The 22,195-nt window shown below is 39.8% G+C and overlaps 1 protein-coding gene across 5 annotated transcripts in view; it reads right to left on the bottom strand.

Annotated features, from left to right (window-relative positions):
* The window catches only part of MSRA (methionine sulfoxide reductase A), a 263,186-nt gene that overhangs the window by 199,599 nt on the left and 41,392 nt on the right, over positions 1-22,195 (bottom strand). Inside the window, exon 2 of one of the 5 annotated variants that reach the window (XM_085218307.1) lies at positions 10,396-10,491. The exons of the other annotated variants lie outside the window; for them this stretch is intronic. Within the exon in view, the coding sequence (XP_085074433.1) occupies positions 10,396-10,452 (57 nt within the window). The 5' untranslated portion in view covers positions 10,453-10,491. The remainder of the gene's footprint in view (positions 1-10,395; positions 10,492-22,195) is intronic. 5 annotated transcript variants of the gene reach the window in all.

Here is a 22,195-nt window from a genome sequence, read left to right as displayed (position 1 = left end):
GAATGTTTATCAATAAACTATCTAAGAAAATGCAAATTCCAGTTTTCATTATTATTAATCACTGATATTGGGCACGCTCTTGCTGGGAGCTGAGCAATCTGGCTTTAAGCCAGTAAAGCACTTAAGCATCTTCTTATCTTTATGCACTGAAGGCAATATTACTATTCACGCGCTAAAAGTTAAGCGTGTGTAAGAGAGCAGAATGTTTAGCTTTGCTCTAGACCGAAGCCACCAGAAAAAATACAGTTAATGGAATATGGAAATATAAAAACAAAATCCGAAGCAGGAACCTTCTACGGATTGAAATACCGTTCATTTTTAAACAGCTCAATTCCTCAAAGATTTGCTCCGTTCCATCAGGCTGACAGCACGACAGCGCGTGTGCGTCCAACAGAGGAGAAAGATTTGAGGATTACAATTCAAATATTATCTTATAATATTTATCCCTACATCTTAGAAAATGATTAAAAGCTATGGACTGGGTTCGTGCCTGATGCAGCTCCAGCTGGAGCCTGGAGTTGCAGCGCAGATGAAATTAGCCCCACGTGTGCATGAGTGTGTGCTTTTTCAGTAATGTTGCTAGACTTCAGGATGTTGGGCTTTTGTAAACCTCCATTAAAAAGCTTTTATGAACTACTGTTGCAGTTTCCATAGAAACAGCGGATCATAATTTCTGTGAGAATATGGAACCTTTTTCAACACATTTGATAGTAATTTTCTCGAAATGACCTCCAGGTAATTAATGTGATAGTTTGACCCGTGCTTTAACATTATTTTCTAAGAAACAAGCTGTATTGCTCCTTTAAAAATTGGAATGCATTGTTCGTACAAAGGAAAAAAAAAAAGAAAAAAGACCTTGAAAGTTTGGGATCTGCTCGAGCAGGTATTGTATACATGGCCAGTTCACATTTCTGCTTCTTTTTACAGTTTTCTCTGATCTTGTGGAAGATTACATACATCTGTACGATCTCTGCATCTTTGCAAGATTAGCAGTCAGAAACCTGCAAAGTGAAACCAAACAAAAGTGGAGGTGTGCACCTGTCTAGACGTGGATGTGGCTCTGGGCAGCCTGGTCTGGTGGTTGGAGACCCTGGGGGTTGAAACTAGATGATCTTTGAGGTCCTTTCAAACCCAGGCCATTCGCCGATCCTACATTAGAGGATCCACTGAGAACCTCTGTTCTCAAAGCTTATAAACACACTGTGGGATGTGCACGCAATGCAAATCACTTCAGAAGAAACTGTAGAGATGGTGCTCCCATCAACACAGCCTTCGTGGAACCTCCTCATTGCAGCACCAAGAGGAGAACACGCCTTGCAGAACTTCAAGTTATTTTCCCAAGATGAAAAAAGGTTAAAATCAAGCAAGATTTTACTTTAACCCCACGTAATTAACTGAGATGACTAATTTCTATTTACTTCAAGAACTGATTAGAATCTGATAATGGTGGGTGATATCAGACATTCATCATTTTAGAAGAAAAATGCTCTTAAGCTTTGTAATTTAACTTCTGAAATCTATTGTTAAAAACCTCCTGTGGACATGCTTAGGCTAAATCTTTCTTTATCTTGAGCTACTTGCTCTACCTGCAGGAGTGATGTGATCTTCCTTCTCTTTCATAGATCATTAATATTGGAAAAGATCTCTCACTCTCAGATCCCCAAGCCCAACCCTAGCCCACCCCTACCATACCCACTGACCACATCCCTCAGTGCACATCTCTACATTCCTTGAACACCCCCAGGGATGATGAACCCACCACTTCCCTGGGCAGCTGTGTCACTGCATCACCTTTGGAGTAGAAACATTTCCTAATACCCAACCTGAACCTCCCTTGATGCAAGTTGAGGCCATCACCTCTTGTCCTATCACTGCCTGGGGTGCAGAGGCCGATTCCCAAATCACCACAACCTCCTTTGAGGTGTAGGGAGCAATGAGGTCTCCCTTGAGCCTCCTCTGCTCCAGACTAAACAATCTCAGTGCCCTCAGCTGCTCCCCGTAACACTTGTGCTCCAGACCCTTCACAGCTTCGCTGCCCTTCCCTTGACATGCTCCAGTACCTCCGTGTCTTTGTTTTTAACATTACAAGTTTTTGTCCCTGGCCATCTGAATTCTTATCATCTCATGGTGCGCTTCCTGCCTGCTCATCCTTTTGTTCTCCTTATGCTTTTCTTTGTTTCTTTCCATAAGTAAATCCCATGGATCATCAGTTGGATTGGTTGGTTTCTGAGATCCATTTCCTAGAGATGCATGATGCACTTCTACCATTTTCATAGTTTTATACAGAATGTCACTTGTGTCCCAAATGGAAAAATGTCAAAAATTAAATGAAAGGATGCTGCTTCCTTTATGAAAGAAAACTTGGAAGTCATCACTGAATGAGGTTATTTGTATGTGCTGCTAAAATCACCAAGCTGATAAAGAATATCACAGTAAAATGTATTAACCAGAGTGTCTTGTATTAACCACGACTATCTTGTGTACTTATTTAGACACACATGCTGAAGTACAAAGCAGGCATCGGCAGGTTTGAGGCCATTAAAATGTGCAAAGCAGTGATCTATCTCCAAGTCCAATCCTCAAAGTGATCAGTTCACACAGAAGCTTATTTTCTGTTGGGTTCTGTTACTATTGGAAACGTGGCTGATCTTGTGGATGGCATTTAAAATACACTCATCCCTTTCTGACATGGATTGCTTCCTAGTACAAGAGGAATTATCTTTGTACGCTTAGTAGGAATAGAAACTGTTGTTGCTCATTGCTTGTTGTAAGAGATGGCATTTTCTCGCACAAATTTTCTTGACCCTCTCTTTGCATAATTTGTCTTTGCTGAGAAGATTTTTTCTTTTTAAATGACTGCATTTAAAATGAGTAAAAATACGTTATGATGCGGTAGCTACTTGCGTTCACTCTTTCGGAGATGAGGAAGAATGGTTCATGTTCTCAAATACACCAGTGTTTTCCCATGGTTCTCAGGGTCTGGTCAAAGTTTTTAAATATTCTGCTGTGTTCTTCAGTCTATCATTTGTAAACCAAAGGTATTACCTCAAAGTACCAATATAACCCTAAGGAAACCAGTCAACAAAAGTGAAAACTCCAGACCTGTCTCTCTCACACAGGAGGATATAGAGATGGATTTCTATAGACAAGAGACAGACTGCCTTTTCTTCCTACACAATGTTTGATCTTATAACACACTGTTAACCTCACTTGGCTTGGCAGGACTAAGATTTTCACTTCTTCAAATAAAAAATTACCACTGTCTTCAATATCTTCTCAAATTAACGGAATATCCACTTTTTGAATTAATTCCTTTTTGCTGTTGACTATTTTCCAATAGATTGAATGGAAATTACATACCAGGAACTTTACATACCAGAAATATCATCATCTCATGTTTGATAGTCCAATATTTATCAGTAAGGATATGGTGTAGGCAGGTTGTCCTTCCATCCATGCAAGGACTGCTGCCCAAGCATTGCCTCCTTCCTGTAACAGTTCTAGCTACAAAATGGGTTCTAACTCAACTTTTTTTCTTTTTCAGGAAGGTTTCTCTGTCGATGCCTTCCTGTAGAAGAAGCAAAATGAGCTCGATTCTCAGTGTCCTCTGTGTCCTCTCAGTGTCACAAAACGAGCATCTGAGCATGCACTGTCTGCAGAAACAAGGGCAGAGGGGAGGTATTCACGCAAAGAACATTCAGCTGCTGGACCAGATATCCCTCTCAAGTCTTTTTAACCTTGCCCAGTTGCCCATGTTCTACAGAGAGCTAAACCATCTCCTCTTACCAATCTTTAATGTACAAGGCAAAACTGCATTCATCCTACACTTTCTTCACTAACAGCAGTTGTTCCAGCCCTAGGCGTGTCTTGCTCAGTGATGGGCTCTTGTGAAAGAAACAGAACTCAATCGTACTGAAATTTCTTAACAGATTTTATTCTGCAAAATTCTATGTATCTGTAGATTACACAAAGAGTCAACCTAGTTAATTTGTGCTATTTTTAAAATAATGTCCAAAATAGAATAAAGTACTCCAGCCAGGCAAGTAGGGCAGAACAATGACCTTATTTTATGTGTTTTATATTTCTAACAGGATCCCATTGCTTACTCTCTTACTCTGTATCATTTTGCAACAGAACTTCCAACACTTCATAAATTTTCTACATACTTCTCACAGCTCACATCTACTTCATATCTACTTTATATATAAATATATATATATACACACACTCTCTAGTGACTAAGGCAATCTCTTAGAAAAGGGATGACAAATTAAAATCCAGTTAGCCAAAGGAGGGAGCTGAAAGCTGGATTTCTCATGAATGGCGAGAACATTCAGGTTCCCAAACTCCTGGGTTAACTTCAGCTCCTTCTTGCCTTGTATCTTGCTAGAGGTGCCCCAAATGGAAACACTTCTTTTGAAATCAAAGGATCTCCTTTTCTTAATCTACTTTCTTTTCAACAGGAAAATATTAAGTTATGCCATCAAAAACTTTTTCAAATCAGATATGTAGACGAGCCAGAAAAATTAATGAGCTGCACCATCCTATTCCCATGTCTTTGTGTCCCAGCCACAGCCAGCACAAGCTGGGAAGACCACCACCTGCCCCAGGATGCACATCCTTCAGCAGATGTGCACACTACTGGCCCTCCTTGGACCACACATGGACCAGATCACCAGTGACTGTAATGAGTGTGGAGAAACCTAATGCAACTAAAGACATCTGAATTTGTGTACTGACATCAAACTTGATCCAATCCCTGATGTACCTATTTATCTGTCAGCTGCTCGTCACATTTTTGGCAATTTTTACCCAAGCTATTTCCTGTCTATTTCTATACCTATCAAATTGATAGAGTCATTACAATTCATATTTACACTAATCACAGCAGAGAGAGATTTTTTTTAAGTTATGTGTCCCATTTCCATTTAATTTTGAGCACTACATACCTTTCCTCCTTTTGTCTATTTGTACACATTCTGCTTGCTTTACAAATAAAAAGAATACAACGACAGACATATTGATACAAATTCTAATTAGCAGCAAATCATTTTCTAAAGAGAAAACACTGATTTTTTTAGTGCTCTCCAAGTAATAATTCAACACGCAAACCTTACTCTGTGAGAGAAAGGATCCTCCAAACAACCATATTTATCCTTGTGTCAATCATTTACAACCCATCACCTCATCCTCTCCAGTGCTAATCTCTTGTAAGACATTACAATATTCAACCACAGGTTGCAAAAGGAGATGATAAAGAGAGATTGATTTGGCAATATCAGCATGAGATCTCCCTGGAAATGGGACAAACTAAGCCAGGCATTCTACGCATACATGAAGAAATGAATTCTCTTTGTGTAGCAAGAATATGTTGAGAAATAGCAGAAAAATTGCTATTACTTCTTGATAGTACATTTCAGAGATCATTTGAAATGATCGAGATGAATATGATTACTTCATGTGTTTTTTTTTTCACTCTTGAATATGATGTAATGTATCAACACATTAATTGAAATTTTGGTCACAATTAGCATGTATTAAGTTCCTGATTAGTTGTATGCATTTAAAGCACTTTAATTGGTTTGTTTCCATCGATATAATGTAATGTGTTTTAAACTATGTAATTTAGAGGTGTGTATTTAGTTATCATTGATTAGTTAATCAATAGTATTGTCACAAGTGTATGAATGCTGGGTTAATTACGTCTGAAATTCACATTTCTTGGGAAATAAGTGACATAACAATTTTCCCCCTGGCTGTGCTAGCACATTATCTGCTTCTTTCATTAAGTCATGCAGATACTAGCATGACTTTGCACTCTCTCACTTTTTTTTTGTAAAGCACTTGAAATGTCTATAAGATTCATTCCCATCACCAGCTGCTCCTACACTTCAACTCTTTTGACTTCATAAAAAGTACTCACACCAGATAGTCACATCATGGTGCAACTAAAGTTAAAAATACAGACACCGGAAACGGGGAATCAAGAAATTTAAGATTATTTTTAGTATTACGTTGTAAACTTTATTCAAACTGGGCAGTATTCAATTCCTACCAACATCAAAACCACAACTCCATCAGCTTCAGCACAGCTGACGTGGCTACACAATTATATCTTGTTGCATGTAGTTAGTTGAACTAACCTATGAAATTATAGTTCAGCAAGAAATATGATTTAGGCCTAAAAAGTATTTTAATTGATTTTTAGAATTTAGGAATGTTGTCAAGTTTTTGAGATTCATCATTCATTTGATTAGGATTTTTTATGCATCAAAAGCATATTTAAAATATTATTTATACCTACTCTATATTTTTATCTCAGTTAAAAAACAGAGTTCGTCTTGCCATTTAGAATACAGAATTATTTTGCTCTGTGAATTTGTCCTTTGCCATTTAGAATTCTTGCCTTTTTTTTTTTTGGTCTGAGTTCAATGGAACAGATATTTTGTTTGTTTAACAGTGACTTCACTTATTTCACCTCTGTGCGGTGAAATATGTTCTTAAGCACACTTTCAAAAGTGCCATTCAATTAACTGCAAGAGAGAGATTTCTTATTAAACCAATACAGAGACAACACAATGTGTTTTTTGAAGTTGTACCAAAATATTGCCAATGGGCACAAGGAAAGATACTGTCTTTTACTCAGAGAGCTCTTTGTTTAAACATCTTGCACCTCTACTCTTCCCTTATTCTTCACGTCTGCCTCTACTCCTGAAGCAACCAAAATCACTTAACACATGGAAATCAGTCACATCTATTTTGGCAAGAGCTGTCATTCAAGTTGTCTTTCCAGCTGTATACGGAACTGTTCAAAAAAAAGTCCAACCTACTGAGCAAGTCCAAGGCTTAAATTAACCTCAACCATCTGGAGCAGAGCGAAGACAAACGCTAGGTAAATACTAGCTAAAATGGTCAATATCCAGTCTCTTTCCAAAGAAGAACGTTTTGACTTGGGCTATTAAGAGGTCTTCAAAGCATCAGGCCTCATAACCGCCTTTTCAATGAATAAAGAAATTATTTTGTTTCATTTTAGAGATATTTGAATTAGTTGTAGTTACACTGCAGCTGACACAGTTATATTAAGTTATAACAAAGTACCCAGAATTTCAAATTAGAAAGGTAAAAATGGTTTTGTTTCAGTACCAATTTTCTGTGGGGTGCACATCATCCCATAAATTCATGGTGCTGTGACACAAAGCTTTTCTCACTACTTGATGCAGATGCCTTATACCTCTTCTTACTACCTTGTTGTTCAGAACCAACATGGCCAACTCACTTCTCATGCCTCATCATGGACCATCCAACATACCCTTCTTGCTGCTTTCAGCTGTCCCAGTCAACCCTTCCTAGACTCTAGGTAGATTGTCTCAAGAATCAGGCAAAATGATTTGCATTTGCTTCCACCCCTGTGAAACAGAGGTAGTTATAACAACGTGGCTGTGGCTAGTAAAGCTTCTTACGTTGGAGCCATAGATGATGAAACACTGAAAGGTTGAGACATTCACAGAATACAAAACACAAGGTATCCAAACTTAGCAAGCAGTGTGTGCACATCATCAGAAACTGTAAACAACAGAGTCACAACAAGGGCACTTGCCCTAGACATTTTGGGATAATTAAGCATACATCATTAGAGGAGCCCAAACTGGCAACACGTTATGAATTATGCAAAAACTAATACAAAACTAGTATATCTTCCACTATAAAATAAAAGCCACATTGAGAGAACTGGATGCTGCATAAAGACAGATTAAATATACACCAATTTTCGTTTGAGATGTCTTTAATAAGTTCACAAAGAATGACACCTAACCTGAACGTTTTGTTCGGCAACACAGCAGCCCTGCCTCACCGCCCCTCTAATAACAAATCTCAGCAGAACATACTTATTTCATAGTTTGTTTTTAACCACTGATGACTGAAAGAGGCTACAGAAGGGCTGTGCAGAATTACATCACTGCTCCTTGTGGGTGAGATCCCTTCCCCCTCTGTGTCACTTGATTCTTGACTGAGCTAAACCACAGAAAAATTAGACTTCATTTCAGTATGCTAATGGCAATCTATCCAAAACAATGTAATCAAGGCCTCATGTGCTCCTATAATTTCATTCTTGACATAAGTCTGACAGCTATTTATTGTTAGAAGGAATGGTGGGGAGGGGAAGAGAAAAATTTCTGTAATTTCCCCTCCCCCAGCAAACACAACAGCTTTGCAGTTTAAAGCAGTATCTTTGTGAAACGCACAAAATGGTAATAATCATGGGGTTTACATATGTCTTGTCTTAAGCAATCAAGGCAGAGAGTTAACGGAGAGGCACATTCAGATGTGCCAATTCCCAAACTGGCCACCTCTGATGAGCCAGCTGTGAGCTTCAATTGTCACATTATAATTTAGACGAGGAAGGGGGGGTGGAGAGAAAGGCATCCAGCTCCACACTGGATGAACATAATTATTCACAGCAGGATGCTGCAGAATTAATTTAGCCAATCAGAATTATAGTGGGGGCTGGGTATCGGCAGCAGCAAATGTGGAAAAGAATAAGAGAGGAGAAAAAAAAAAAATCAGGAAAGGGATCAGGAAAACGTGGCCAGCACCCTGCTAATATTTTGATTCTGCATCCCTCAGCATACTTGGAACATGACGAAGTGGAAACAAAGCTGTGACATAGGTGTTCCTGCTTTAGCCTGGCTGACTCAACATTAGAAAAGCTGTGAATTTGGTGCATTAGGAAAGATGTTAACAACCTGAGGTTGTAGGGGAAATATCCTACAACGTGCTACCTGATTGCATCATACTGAGTAATCCTCCCCAGTGAACATAAATCTGGGAATGGCGCTAGCAATGCTGCACTCTTCTGGTTTAGCACTTCAGAAATTCTGCCAAAACTCCACTCATTTCATAGAGGAATCACAAAAAGACTTCCAGCCCAGCCTGAACTCATCAGGACTAATCCACATAATTTCATCATGCGATTGATCGCAAATTTTGTGTTGACAACTTTTCATCGCGCAATTAAAGGAGTCAAACGGGGCACAGAAGAACTGGAGCTCAGCCAATAGAGGTCAGCAGTTTGGGGCTCAGAGATGAGCGTTTTGTTTAATGACTGCATTACGATGATCACTGGAAACAACTGAAAATATTGGCACCTATTGGGCCACAGGAACATTTTGGCATAAAACACTCATTGAATGGGACAGTTCACTACTCTGTTTTTTTCATGTCTCCTGTGAATTTTGGGTGACAGCATCAGTTTCCAAATTACCAATGGCTTCTTTTTAGAACTTAAACATTTTTTTTGATAGCAAAGAAATGAGCAATATATATTAAAATAGCATGCAATAACTTTTATCATAGAGTGGCCTGGGTTGAAAAGGGCCACAGTGATCATCTAGTTTCAACACCCTGCTATGTGCAGGATTGCCAACCAGCAGACCAAACTGCCCAAAGCCATATCCAGCCTGGCCTTGAATGCCTCCAGGGATAGGGCATCCACAATATCTTGGTTACCTTAAGCTGTTAACTGTTAACATCCAGAAAAATACCCAAACCAAGTTCACTGGGTCACCAAGAGAGCAAATTTGGAGAGAAGGAATTCCTCGTCCATTTTCTATTCACCTCACCAAGAGCAGACCAGTATCAGCACCACAGATGCCATGCTCTTTGACTTTAGTTTCCTCCATCAGCAGGAGCAACGGCCAATAGGACCTCTGCAGCATTAGCCTTTTTGACCTTATTCCAGTCAACATCCTCTCTGCATGGACAGCTGTAAAAGTAAATGGAGGCTGAAAAGGCGCAGAATATTTACACCGTCAGGTATTTGAACTCTGAGTATTGAATTCTACATAAAACCCAATCCCTCTCTTTTTATAGAGAGATGAGTTCTTAAGTAACACTGACCATGAGCTTTAATTCTACCTTAGAGCTCAAAGAAAGAATATGTGGAAAGTACATCTGCAGATCACTCGGTTCATTTCCAATTAAATGAAAAATGAAATGATTACACTGTAAGGCAGAAGCTTTTTCCTCTCTTCCTGGAACTGCACAAACATGACAAATGGAACTGAGGCAGAATCCTTGAGTTCCTGTAAAAGTTAACTTGGGCTTCTGCTCCCCGATTCTGGTAATGCTGAGAAGAACGACAGGAAGGTTGGTCACATTTTATTTCAGGCAATAATGTTTGATGAACACCACTGTCAATGAGAACCATGATTTAATCTCCAAGGATATAAGACCTTGTGGTAAAAATGGTATAACTACAGATCCTGATTAACAATCACCGCAACAGTAAAATGGGTTCCCATAGCAACGAGGCTGAAATTATACAACAAATGGCAATGCCATATCAGATAAATCACCCCATGAAATGTCCCTGTTCGGAAACCATTTGGCTGTTACCTTCATGTTTAAAGACTTGCAAATGTTACTTGCAATCTCCCAAATCTCACTTCTCATCCTCTGAATTCCATCATCTTTTTTTTCTTCCTCCTAACCCTGGTCAAAGAAGAATAAAAAAATAAGAATACAATACAGTATTTAACATCTGAAAGCCCATTTCATGTTCTGATAGTTTAGAAATACATACAGATATAGTTCATAAATTTTCTTTTCATTTACGCTACATTCATTTTATATTATTTCCATAACCTCAGTTTCCAAAAGCAAATATTAATTTTAATTTTTTTGCATTATAAAATGTAAGTATGACTGCCACTGCCTTCTTTGTGTGCATTGCTTATGGAGACAAACACTGACCAGGAAAGATGAGCACTATACAACTAGACCACAGCATCTAGAGATGGAATTAGAACTTACAAATTAATCTTATACAAAATTTATGAAAATCACTTTCGAACTGCATTTAAAATGGCACTTGGACTCTTAAAATGTATATTAGCAACTACAGAACCCACATAAACTCAGTTTGACTTTGTGAAGTTGCATGATCATAGTCAGAGAGTGGAGATCAATTGATCCAGATGGAGATCAGTGACACGAGGTAGCCCTCGGGGGTCACTACTGAGACCAGTGCTCTTTAACATCTTCATCAATGACACTGACAGTGGGGTCAGGTGCAATCTCAGTGAGTTTGTGGATAACACCAAGCTGTGGGGTGCAGTTGACACACCTGAGGGATGGGATGCCATCCAGAGGGACACAGACCTCCTGAGCGGTGGGCCCAGGAGAACGCCTTGAGGCTCAACAACACCAAGTGTATGCTCGGCTGAACATGAGCCGACAGTGTGCCCAGGTGGCCAAGAAGGCCAATGGCATCCTGGCTTGCATCAGAAATCGTGTTGCCAGCAGGAGCAGAGAGGTGATTGTCCCCCTGTACTCAGCTCTGGTGAGGCAGCACCTCGAGTACTGTGTCCAGTTTTGGGCCCCTTACGGCAAGAAAGACATTGAGGCCCTGGAACGTGTTCAAAGGAGGGCAACAAAGCTGGTAAGGGGTCTGGAACACAGGCTATATGAAGAGAGGCTGAAGGAGCTGGGAATGTTCAGCCTGGAGAAGAGGAGGCTCAGGGGAGACCTCATTGTTCTCTATAACTTCCTGAAGGGAGGTTGTAGTGAGCGGGGGGGTCGGCCTCTTCTCTCGTGTCATTAGTGATAGGACCAGAGGGAATGGTTTCAAGCTACAGCAGGGGAGATTCAAGCTGGACATTAGGAAGTATTACATTTCAGAAAGGGTGGTCAGGCACTGGAATGGACTGCCCAGGGAGGTGGTGGAGTCGCCGACCCTGGGGGTGTTCAAGGAAAGACTGGATGTTGTGTTGAGGGACATGGTTTAGTGGGAGCTATTGGTAATAGGTGAACGGTTGGACTGGATGATCTTTTAGGTCTTTTCCAACCTTGGTGATTCTATGATTCTATGATTCTAAGTGTTGGTCTGCCTCTGAACCACAAATCTGACACGAAGGAAGTTCTTGGGAAGTTTATATTATTGCACTCCAAACAACCAAAGAGTTAAATTATTGTCTCAGCTTCTCAAAGGGAGAGCCCAAGGAGTGAACCCGCGAACCCTAGAACATGCATCAGCTATGAGAAGCAGCTCCTGGGCTCTGATGAAATCCAGGAACCTTTCAGAGGTACAAAGAGATCCTGAGTTGACCCATGAGGGTATGACAAGAATCAGGCAGTCTTTTCAGAAGACAAGTATGCTGAGAAGGCAGGAAAAATAGCAGTCTTACAATTCTAACTATAGGTTAGCATAAGTCAGTAACCCTAAATGGCAACCAAACTTTCATCTCCTTCAGACAGAAGAACTTAAAAGTATATTTTGTCCAGGTAGTACAATTATAGCTGAACAGGTACGAATAAAACACAAGAGCTCTGGAAGGAGATATTTATTATAACCTGTTCTCAAAAGCAGCATCTGATGATCTGAGCTTGTAATGATCTGAATGTTCCTGTGCAGGATTGCTATTAATATATAACACGTGCCACCAAGAACCTGGGATATTCAGGTAATCTGTTCAGCTTATTATAGGAACTGGAATGTTTTGCCAAGAACTTGATCAACAGACGTCAGCTCACAAACATAGCAGAAAAAAGTCTTTTTTCCTGCCTCATCATTGTAGTGAACAGTGCAAACCCAGGGAGTAATTCAGATAAACGAGTAAAGAAGTTACCAAAGAAATTTGCATAGGTTAAAGAAGTAACCTGTGAAAAATATAAAATACAAAAAGTACTGGATGTTGATGGTCGTGTGAAAGTTTCCTGAGACCTGAATTTAAGTTCTGCCTCTTTTTTCCCAGCTTTATTCTGGGATTTACAGCGGGGCCACCTGCCACCAGCACTGCACGCTAAGCCATGTTCCTTAGTACCACATCTCCATGGTTCTTGAACACCTCCCCGGGCAGCTGTGCCAGCACCTGACCACTCTTTTGGAGAAATTTTTCCTGGTATCCCACCTGAACCTCCCTTTGTTCTGCTCCAAATGGCAGTATATCTCCTTCAGTTTGGAGTCATACAGTTGTTTGTTGCACAGCGATACAGAGAGGCAAATGAGAGATTGCTCCTTTTTAATTTCTGCCATGAAAAAGAAAACCCTGCAAATAGCATTTTAATGTTTTACTCCAACATAAATCTAATTAAGGTTAGTCAGAAGATGATATTAAAACGTTGAAAATTGAAAATAAAAAGATGCAGAAAGCAAGGAAGCGAAGCAATCTCTATCACAAACATTTTCCCTACATCATTACCATGAATATATTTCCAAGTTATTCATTCATTTCTATAAAAATAATATCACTGCATATTCATTGCTCCTCCTGTCTGGGACAGAACTTAAAATATGTGTGCTCAGAGGCCCCATTACGACTTTACAGGCACTCTTTTTGTGAAATTTATAAAAGTAGTAAATCATTTGTTCATCCATTTACCTATAGCAATTAACTCAATTTCAGTTCTCGAACTCATTTTTTTCAAACCTCTCAACTCATTTAAAATGTCAATCACCATGCTAAAAGGAATCTAAAATATATTAGTCCAATCCTGCTCACATTAGAATTAAAGTGAAAATTTGACTTGACTTGCTTGAAGTGAGATTTAATTTCGAAACAACTTCCAGAAAAATAAACATTTATCATAGAATCATTAAGACCTCTGTGATCACCCAGTCCAACCACCCATCTACCACCAATACTGCCCATTAAACCACGATCCTTAGCACTGCATCTATGTGGACCTTGAACACCTCCAAGTTTTTTTAAGGTATTTAAAATGTAATTACTTTCTCACGCTATTTACAGTAAGTAAACAGAACATGCCAATGAAACAGAAGATTAAGACACCTCACATTTCTCCACGAGATACAGTATTTGTCCATAAATACACTAGGTCACATTAACGGATGATGCATTCAGTATCCCAGAGACACATTATAGAAGCATTTGCAATAGGAAAGAATATTTATTTAAGAAACGAAACTGCAAATATCAGTATCTTTAGCAGAAGGAATAAGATGATCTTCATTCTACTGATATTAAATCTTGAAACATGCCACTGTATCTTGTCAGCTTACTTAACCTCAGTGATAAGGTTGAAAGCTGTCAAAAATTCACAGCTGATAGAGTCAAATCAGTTCATTTGTCCCGGAATTTACACTGAGAAAATGTTCTTACTCCATAACTCACACTGAAGACAGGATTGTGTATTATGTTCTAGCAAAGGGACATAGACCTTTACAAGCTAAAATCAATGATGTCATCTGGGCTTGCTATCTTCTAAACCTTACCAGAAATTTTCCTTTTTTATTACAGGAGGTACCCATGTTCATACACTTTCGCTCTCGCATCTCAACATCTGCAATATACCCATAGTGGTGTGCTCCCATAGCTTTTAAGTGGGAAGAAACATAGTGCTTTTCCCTATTGATAACATTGGGCTTTTCCCCTCTTCATTGGGAAAGAAATCTTATTTACGGAATTTTTTAATTGCACTGCCACGCCAATATTTTTTTGCCATCTTAGACACTAGCTGCATTGCTGAGTCAATGTTTGCTTCTTCCTACTCTAGCAACCTGGAGCTCACACGGTTGCCATGTAGTTCCAGCTTTAAGGAGCCTATGTGAACATTAGAAAAGGCTCACCTGCAACCCAGCAGGAGCCTAACGGCAGAAATTCATAGAATCATTTGAGTTAGAAGGGACCATTAAAGATCATCTGGCATAATCACTCTGCAGTGAATATGGGCATCAACAGCTCCATCAGGTGCTCAGAGCTCCTTCCAATCTGACCTTGGGTGTCCTCAGGAATGGGGCATCCACCACCTCTCTGGGTAACCTGTGCCACTCCCCAGCTTGTAAAGATAGTGGGGGTTGACACAACCCACAGTCCTGCAAATTTGGCTATGTTGAACCTCGTGAGGTTGACCTGGGCCCAATGCTCAGCCTGTCCAGGTCTCTCTGGATGGCAACTACTTACAAAAATTCTAAACACAAAAATGAAAATATTTTTTATACAGCTACAGATATTTAACTCTAATTACCTATCAGTCCCTAGGACTAGTGTACCTGACCTACCAAATATCAGTTTATTTGCATAGGCAGCATGACTTTTACACACTACATGTAGCAGTGCTATTATGGGGTTGATACTTGGTACACCAGGAGCAATGAGAAAAAAAGCTCAGGCAGAGTTTCTGCACATCCACAATAAATTCTCATCTTGCTGTAGAGAGTCTTTGGAGTGCTCTTTTGTTACCACAAAAAGAATCTGACAGTGTTGATAATGACACAACCCTGTATCTTGCAGTGCCTTTGAAAGCTCAATAAGAACCTGTCAGTTCAAAAAGTAACAGAGAAAAATCTTCAGACTTTAAATCATTGAAAGAAATCGGCGCATCCACAAAAATAGAGGAAAGCATCTTGAAAAGCCTTTGAAGGAACAAAGAAGTAGCAATAACAACAACAAAAAGAAGAAATTCTTGCTGCTTTTTAGATGACGTACACAGAATCCAGCAGTGCAAAAGTTAAAATGTTATAATTTGTGCTAGTGCCACGGAGAACCCTGAGGGAGCTTACATTAGCACAACAAAAGTTTGCATATATAAGCTTTGATGAAACCAGTACACACTGTTCTGTGCGGAATATGAAGTTACAAAAGGTGTCAAATATGGTGTGAAGACTGTTCTGATGATGCCTTTAACAGAAGAGAGAAAAGAAACTATTTGCTAACATTACTTTTTTTTTTTTTTTTTTTTTTTTTTAAATCCATTTCTTGTTCAACATAACTGTGTGCTCCTAAGAGCAGTAGCAGGTCTTCCTTGGTGGTAGTAAAGATCTTTTCCAGGTCTTTGAACCAAGTGCAGGTCACTGGTGAGGAAGTCCCAGAATCATTAAGCAGATGGGAAAAAACACACTAATGAAGAATCCTTGGGAATTATGTAGATAGAGCACTGCTGTGTCCAATGATCTCACAGTTATAACCTTCATCAAGCAGCCCTCTGCCTTCTTCCATGCCAAATGTCCAGGTGCTGCTCAGGATGTTAACAGTATTATTAAAGCACAGCTAGAACATTTCTACAGCTACCAGCAGAAAAGGAACTCAAATTCAGAATAGCAGGGAAAAGAATTCCATCTGAATGCAGAGCTCTGCTGACCTCTTCACTTAATGGAAAGCTTTTGAAGGGTTTCAAGGTAAGCAAAAACCATATAGCAGTATTTTAATAAGGGAAGACAAGGCCCAATTATTTTCCAGCGCTCATACTAAGAACACTGAACACACCAGACATGCTTGCCATTTAAATCTAGAGAAGATATGAATAAAAACCCCTATTGGCTGCTCCAAGTCATTAACTGCATTTCAACAAGCCTTTTTTACAGCATTATTGTACTCAAATACTCCCCTCAAATCACAGAATGGCCTGGGTTGAAAAGGACCACAATGCTCATCCAGTTCCAAACCCCTGCCTATGTGCAGGTCACCAACCAGCAGACCAGGCTGCCCAGAGCCACATCCAGCCTGGCCTTGAATGCCTGCAGGGATGGGGCATCCACAGCTTCCTTGGGCAACCTGTTCCAGTGCCTCACCACCCTCTGGGTGAGAAACTTCCTCCTAATATCTAACCTAAACCTCCCGTCTCAATTTAAAACCATTCCCCCTTGTCCTATCACTACCCACCCTCTTAAGCAGTCCTACAATCACAAAATCAAGTGCTACAAAGTTTGGAAATGCCAGATTTATGGTTGTCCATATCCATTACAGTTATCCTGCTTCTGCGCATGCACCAGAATACACACTTAATTAGGCCATTCATTTTTATTCTAGCAGGACTTAAACTCTGTTTCTATAGAATATTTTATACAGTATTTCATTCCATCCTGGTTCCTGACTCTAACAGGCTGCATACCCTCCTTACAACATCAGCTGGTAGTAACCAACCAACCAATCTGCCAAAGTCACAGGTGCCTACCTCACCTCCTCTCTTTCCTGCTCTCACAGCTCCCTATTCCTCCTTCATCCAGTCCAAATTAAACCTTGCAACTCTTAATGGTCACCAATGCAGAAAAGTACCCTAGTAGCTTTATTAGATTTACTATGTTAATTATAAATATGATTTATTGTATTTATTTTTCAAGGGCTTTTTTGCTAAAATGTTTGGTCCCACAGTCTGCTAAGACGATCAAAGTAGCTTACCAGAAGCTTCTTGAGCTGAGGACAAGGCTGGGGTCCGTGAATTAGAAACTGGATGGTGTAGGAAACACCCAACATTTGAATTCCACACATCACTGCATTTCAACTTAACCAACATCCACCAGTCCAATAACTGGTGCAAACAACTAGAAATGCAGGGCTCTGCAAAATGCAGGTCTAGGAGAGAAGCCTAGGGCACATACTCTACAAAGACCCCTATTCCATCTGCAGGAGAAGAAACAGATTTTCAGTAGCAATAAGAGAAAAGACCACAATTAGGCTCAATACTGCTGGACAACCTACTTTGGAAAGGTGTAAGTTAGCATTTGTATGACAGCATTTAGGCAGCTTCCAATCCTACATTCAGGAAACTAACATTTTGAGATACATGCCTTATGTTTCTCCAACCACCTCCTAGCCTGCATAAGGCTGTGCACAAGGCTGGAAGCAATTAATGAAAATTGTCATTGTGTCCTCAGAAAATTACAGATTTTACTACTCAAAATACTTTAAGATGCAAACAAATTCATAAAAGGCAACATCACAACGTTGAGACTAATTTTAAATGTGCAATCACATTTTTAAACCACCCACTTTAAAACAAATGCATAAATACACGAAGTAATCAATTTTATCAGGTAGGTGGCAACGTACAAGTTCATATCTTAGGGCTGGTTTCCAAATTAACTTGTCATTTTTTTAAATTACAAACACTAGTTTATGCCATAATTTAGGATACCATGGATAGTGTATCTAAATAAATGTTCACTTCCTGTCTAAATAAGAAAATAATGTTTTTCCTATCACATAAAACTAATTATTGTAGTTTGGCGTGGCAATTATTTTTTTTTTTTTTTTTTCCAAAACTGCACGATAAATTATTCATGACACTGAGTTTAATGCACTCACTTTAATGACATCTCGTGGAAAAAGTTTTTAAAAGAAGAATTGAACACATCGTTAAACAAAAGAAACAAAGGCCACCAAGTGACAAATGCTCTTTCAGTAATTTTAGAGAGATTTGAGTTGCAAGCAAACGCAAGCTCAGCCTCTTGGAAATCAGGCAGTTGTTTGGATTCAGGGTGACACCTCCAGATAAAATAAAATCAATAAGTAAAAGCCATGCAAAGCTAGAGGAAATGCAGACAGGATTTCAGCAGAAGGTATTTACTTGGAAGTACAACGTCGAGCTGGCAAAGCATCAACCAGTTTTACTTGCACCTTCATGGATCTTTGTGCAATTTTTTGCTGAATGTATGAGAATTGGGGGGGAAATGTGCATTTTGGAGATCAGCGCAAAGAAAGAACACCTCCACATGCCAGTAATGTCACACTTGTACACAGTGAAGTCTTAACATATAAAGCATGTTTTGATTCCACACCAGTAGACTCTTGCTCCTGAAGAAACCCTACTACAACTGAATCTCGTGTTGACTGACGGCTGAATCAAGATACTTTGTGCAGAAATGAGCCAGTAAGAGCCTCTCTTCCTATAGATTTGCAAAATTTGCTCCTTCCACATACCCACTTCTTGAAGCTCCTCTCCACATGCAATCTAACATTTTCATTTAAACAGCTAAAAGGAGCCACGCTCGCGGTGACTGGGAAGACACGAGGTTGTACTGGTCAGCTTGAGCCAACTTCCATAAGGAAGGGACTGTCCCACTGAGCTCTCTGGCCTCACCACTGGGTGTAGTTGGGCATCACAACGTAACGACGTATAACTACCAAAGCATCCAAAGAAGGGCTACAAATACAGCGAGGCATTAAGAGGCAAGATGCGTGAGGAATGGTGGGCCCAGAGCAGAGGAGCTGAGGGGAAATCTCACGGCAGCTGCAGCTCCAGACAGGGAGCTGAAAGGCAGCACTGAGACCTGCTCTGTCACCGGGAAAGGGTTGGGTGGTGGGCATGGCACAGCTCCCCAGGGCAGAGGGCACAGCCCTGAGCTGCCAGAGCTCAGGAGCGTACAGATACTGTTCTCAGCCATAGGGTTTGGGTGATGCTGAGCGCACTCAGGAGCTGGACTCAGTGATCCTTGTAAGTCTCTTCCAACTGGGCACATTCTACGATTCTACAGTACACATAAAGCAGAACAATGGAGTGCTGCTCCATCAGCAAAATCCCTTGCTGATCTCTCTGGTGTGAGTGATACTGCTCTTCCTTCAAATTTGCTTGAAGCTGGCCACTGGTCCACAAATAACAGACTGATGGAGGACAGACATGCAGCACAATCACAGCAGCTTCCTGCAGCTATGAAACAAAGCTGGAATTCTTTTCTTCTCCTTGGAAGAAGGAGGTGAAGAAGAAATGAGGGAAATCATGTGTTCACAATGCTCCGGATATTTAATATCTTCTCCCACGTCTTCTCAGTCTGCACCCAGCAAAAGGAACTGAAGGATAAAGTAACAGCTTTGAGGAAACCTTAGCAAAGCGATTCATTCCATTAGGCTTCAGTGCTCTGTGAGAAACAGCCACCATTACCCACCAAGAAGGTTTGATTGTTACACATACTTTTTGCTCCCATGCAGCAGTAATTCAAGCACATTTGTTGTAAGCAAACTGCATAGCAGCTTTTTTTTTCTTTTAATAAAAAGCTTTTTCCTCTATTTTTCCTGCGGTTGAATGTATATAAAAGATCAAGATACAGAGATAGTGGATTGCATGTTATCTTCCATGTCATTGTATCAGATCTGTCTATCAAGGTTCTTCTTTACCTCTTTCTTGTCATGGCTCATTATAGGGGCCTGTTCTTTTATGACTAAATGATAGAGTAATATTAATCCTCACCAGAAGTAAAAAAAAAAAAGAGATGATCCTGTGAATGACATAAAAATGCCTTTATTCACCAAGGCATTTTTCTGAGAATATGAAGATGGAACAGCACATCCCAGACTTCGCGTGAATGGAAGCATATTTTCCTGAATGAGTTAAATTTTTACCTTTATCCCATGGTTGTACGATTCATGAAGGCTAGGTAGTCAAATCATCTTAAAGAAGAGTCAGTTAAGTATAAACATAGTTCACTATGGAAAATATTCATTTTAATGTACGGGTTAATTGTTACTTTACTAGGATCACAACACCAGAAGGGACAATCTGGGTCGCTGACTCCAATCCCGTGCTCTCAGCAATATCCTGACCAGCTTTTATAAAACAAGTGTTTTACCTTACTATTGCCAGAGGAAGGCTGGTCCAGAAATTGATGTCTCTAATTAATAGAAATCCTTTTCTAATTTTCAGATTACCTTATTCTTGGCCACAGTATACTATGAACTGTTCCAATATTCTTGGATCCATATTGCTCTTCAGTGCAGGCAATTTCTCTCCATCTCTTTATCAAGAGCTGATCCAAGATTTAATCAGGAAGGCTTTGGAAAAAGGGAGAGAGTCAAATTTCTTATGAGTGCCAGAGACCTTCTATTACTCAAAAAATACCTGATAAATCATGGAAGAGAACAGAGTATCGTTTACCCCACGTGACAGTGTTCTTGGAAGGTTTGTCTAAAAATGCAACTATAAACAGATCTCTGGTTTGCTGACTAGATTCGTTCTTCTACCTGTCAAAACTTCATCCTTCTTGGCTTATTCCTGGACTCCCTCTCAGAGAAAACAACTGGTTCCCTCAGAAGTAGGAAGCATTGGTGACAGTTCAATCCAAAATTTCATCCCTAGATGCAAGCTCTTTAGGTCAGAGAAGGAGTACATCTTTTTTAGCCATGCTTTGTGATAATCTCTATTTTGTTGCTGTTTTGTGAGCAGAATAGTCTTAGGGACCATGAAATGGACTTTTGGATAAAACAATTATCAGAAAAAGCCATTAAACACCCTATACCTGGAGACACCCAAGGTCAGGCTGGACAGACACTGAGCACCTGATGGAGCTGTAGGTATCCATGTTCATTGCAGGGATTGGGACCAGATGACTACTAAAAGTCACTTCCAACTCAAATGATTCTACGATATGCCTGCAGTATAGACAACAGATTCTCTGCACCGCTTAAATCTAAAAGTGTCTCTATTGGTTTGCACTAATCCCTTCTACAGACACAGCCACACAGACAATGCAGTTCTTTTCAGCCCTATAACAACTGAGCACTATTCCAGAAGGCCCTATGCCCTCAAACATCCTCATTCTGCATAAGTTCCCAGCAGCACACGCCTGTGGCTTTGCAAACATTGCTCTGCCATTTGGACACCCCCCATCTTGAGTTGTAGTCTCCTTTTAGAAAAAACACTACACAAAAAATTGCACACCGTGTACTGAAGAAAAGGGAGTCCTCATGAGCATGGATGACCAGCAACAGCCCTTAAAATAATAAATGTTTTAAGGTAGTACTGTAGATGTTGTTAACAAACTGAGGGTAACACAGACAATCCTCTGTGCTCAAAACCTACAATGCAAAGGGCCACAAAATAAAACCGTGGGGTTCGAAAACATCTTCTGTACACACAGGTCAAATAAATTCTAGAACTGGCCTTAGGCTTTTGAGAAATAAAGTCATTTTGAAGACCCCAGATATAATAAAAATAACTGTCCTTCGGAAAGCTGTTCCAGACTTTTTGCAGCTAGCAAATGAGCTCTGGTTTTGGAAGTGAATTTACTGACTTTTGACGTCAGTCATTCTATTTTATGCTTTTCTCTACCAAACAGAAGCATGAGCCGTTAGTAGCAATGCTCTCCATATCTAAGCACCTACAAACCTGGAGAGTTACCAATCTCTACAAAGAACTAGCATCTGAGTTTTCTAAGACCTCCATCACACGGCTCCTCAGCTTCAGTGGCTGGCAGCTATTTTTGTTTGCTAATTCCACACCCTTCTCATCGTGGTGACACCATTAAGAGATGTACTTGATGTAGTCTTCCTAAGGACATAAAGCGGTTTCAGTAATTATTTCTAATGATGGAGTAACACTTCGTTTTTTTCCACTCCATTGAAAATTATTACTGAAACTAAAATTTTTGACAATTTTAAATTCATATATACTAATTTTATATATTTTATATGTTATAATAATACAAACACAAAACATTGAAGTATTTGTATGTATTAGTTCCATAAAA

This window comes from Meleagris gallopavo, chromosome 2 (assembly GCF_905368555.1).
Source record: "Meleagris gallopavo chromosome 2, MGAL_WU_HG_1.1, whole genome shotgun sequence".
Lineage (NCBI taxonomy): Eukaryota > Metazoa > Chordata > Aves > Galliformes > Phasianidae > Meleagris > Meleagris gallopavo.
Note: the sequence above shows the minus strand (reverse complement) of the source record. Positions and strands in the feature narration are given on the sequence as shown.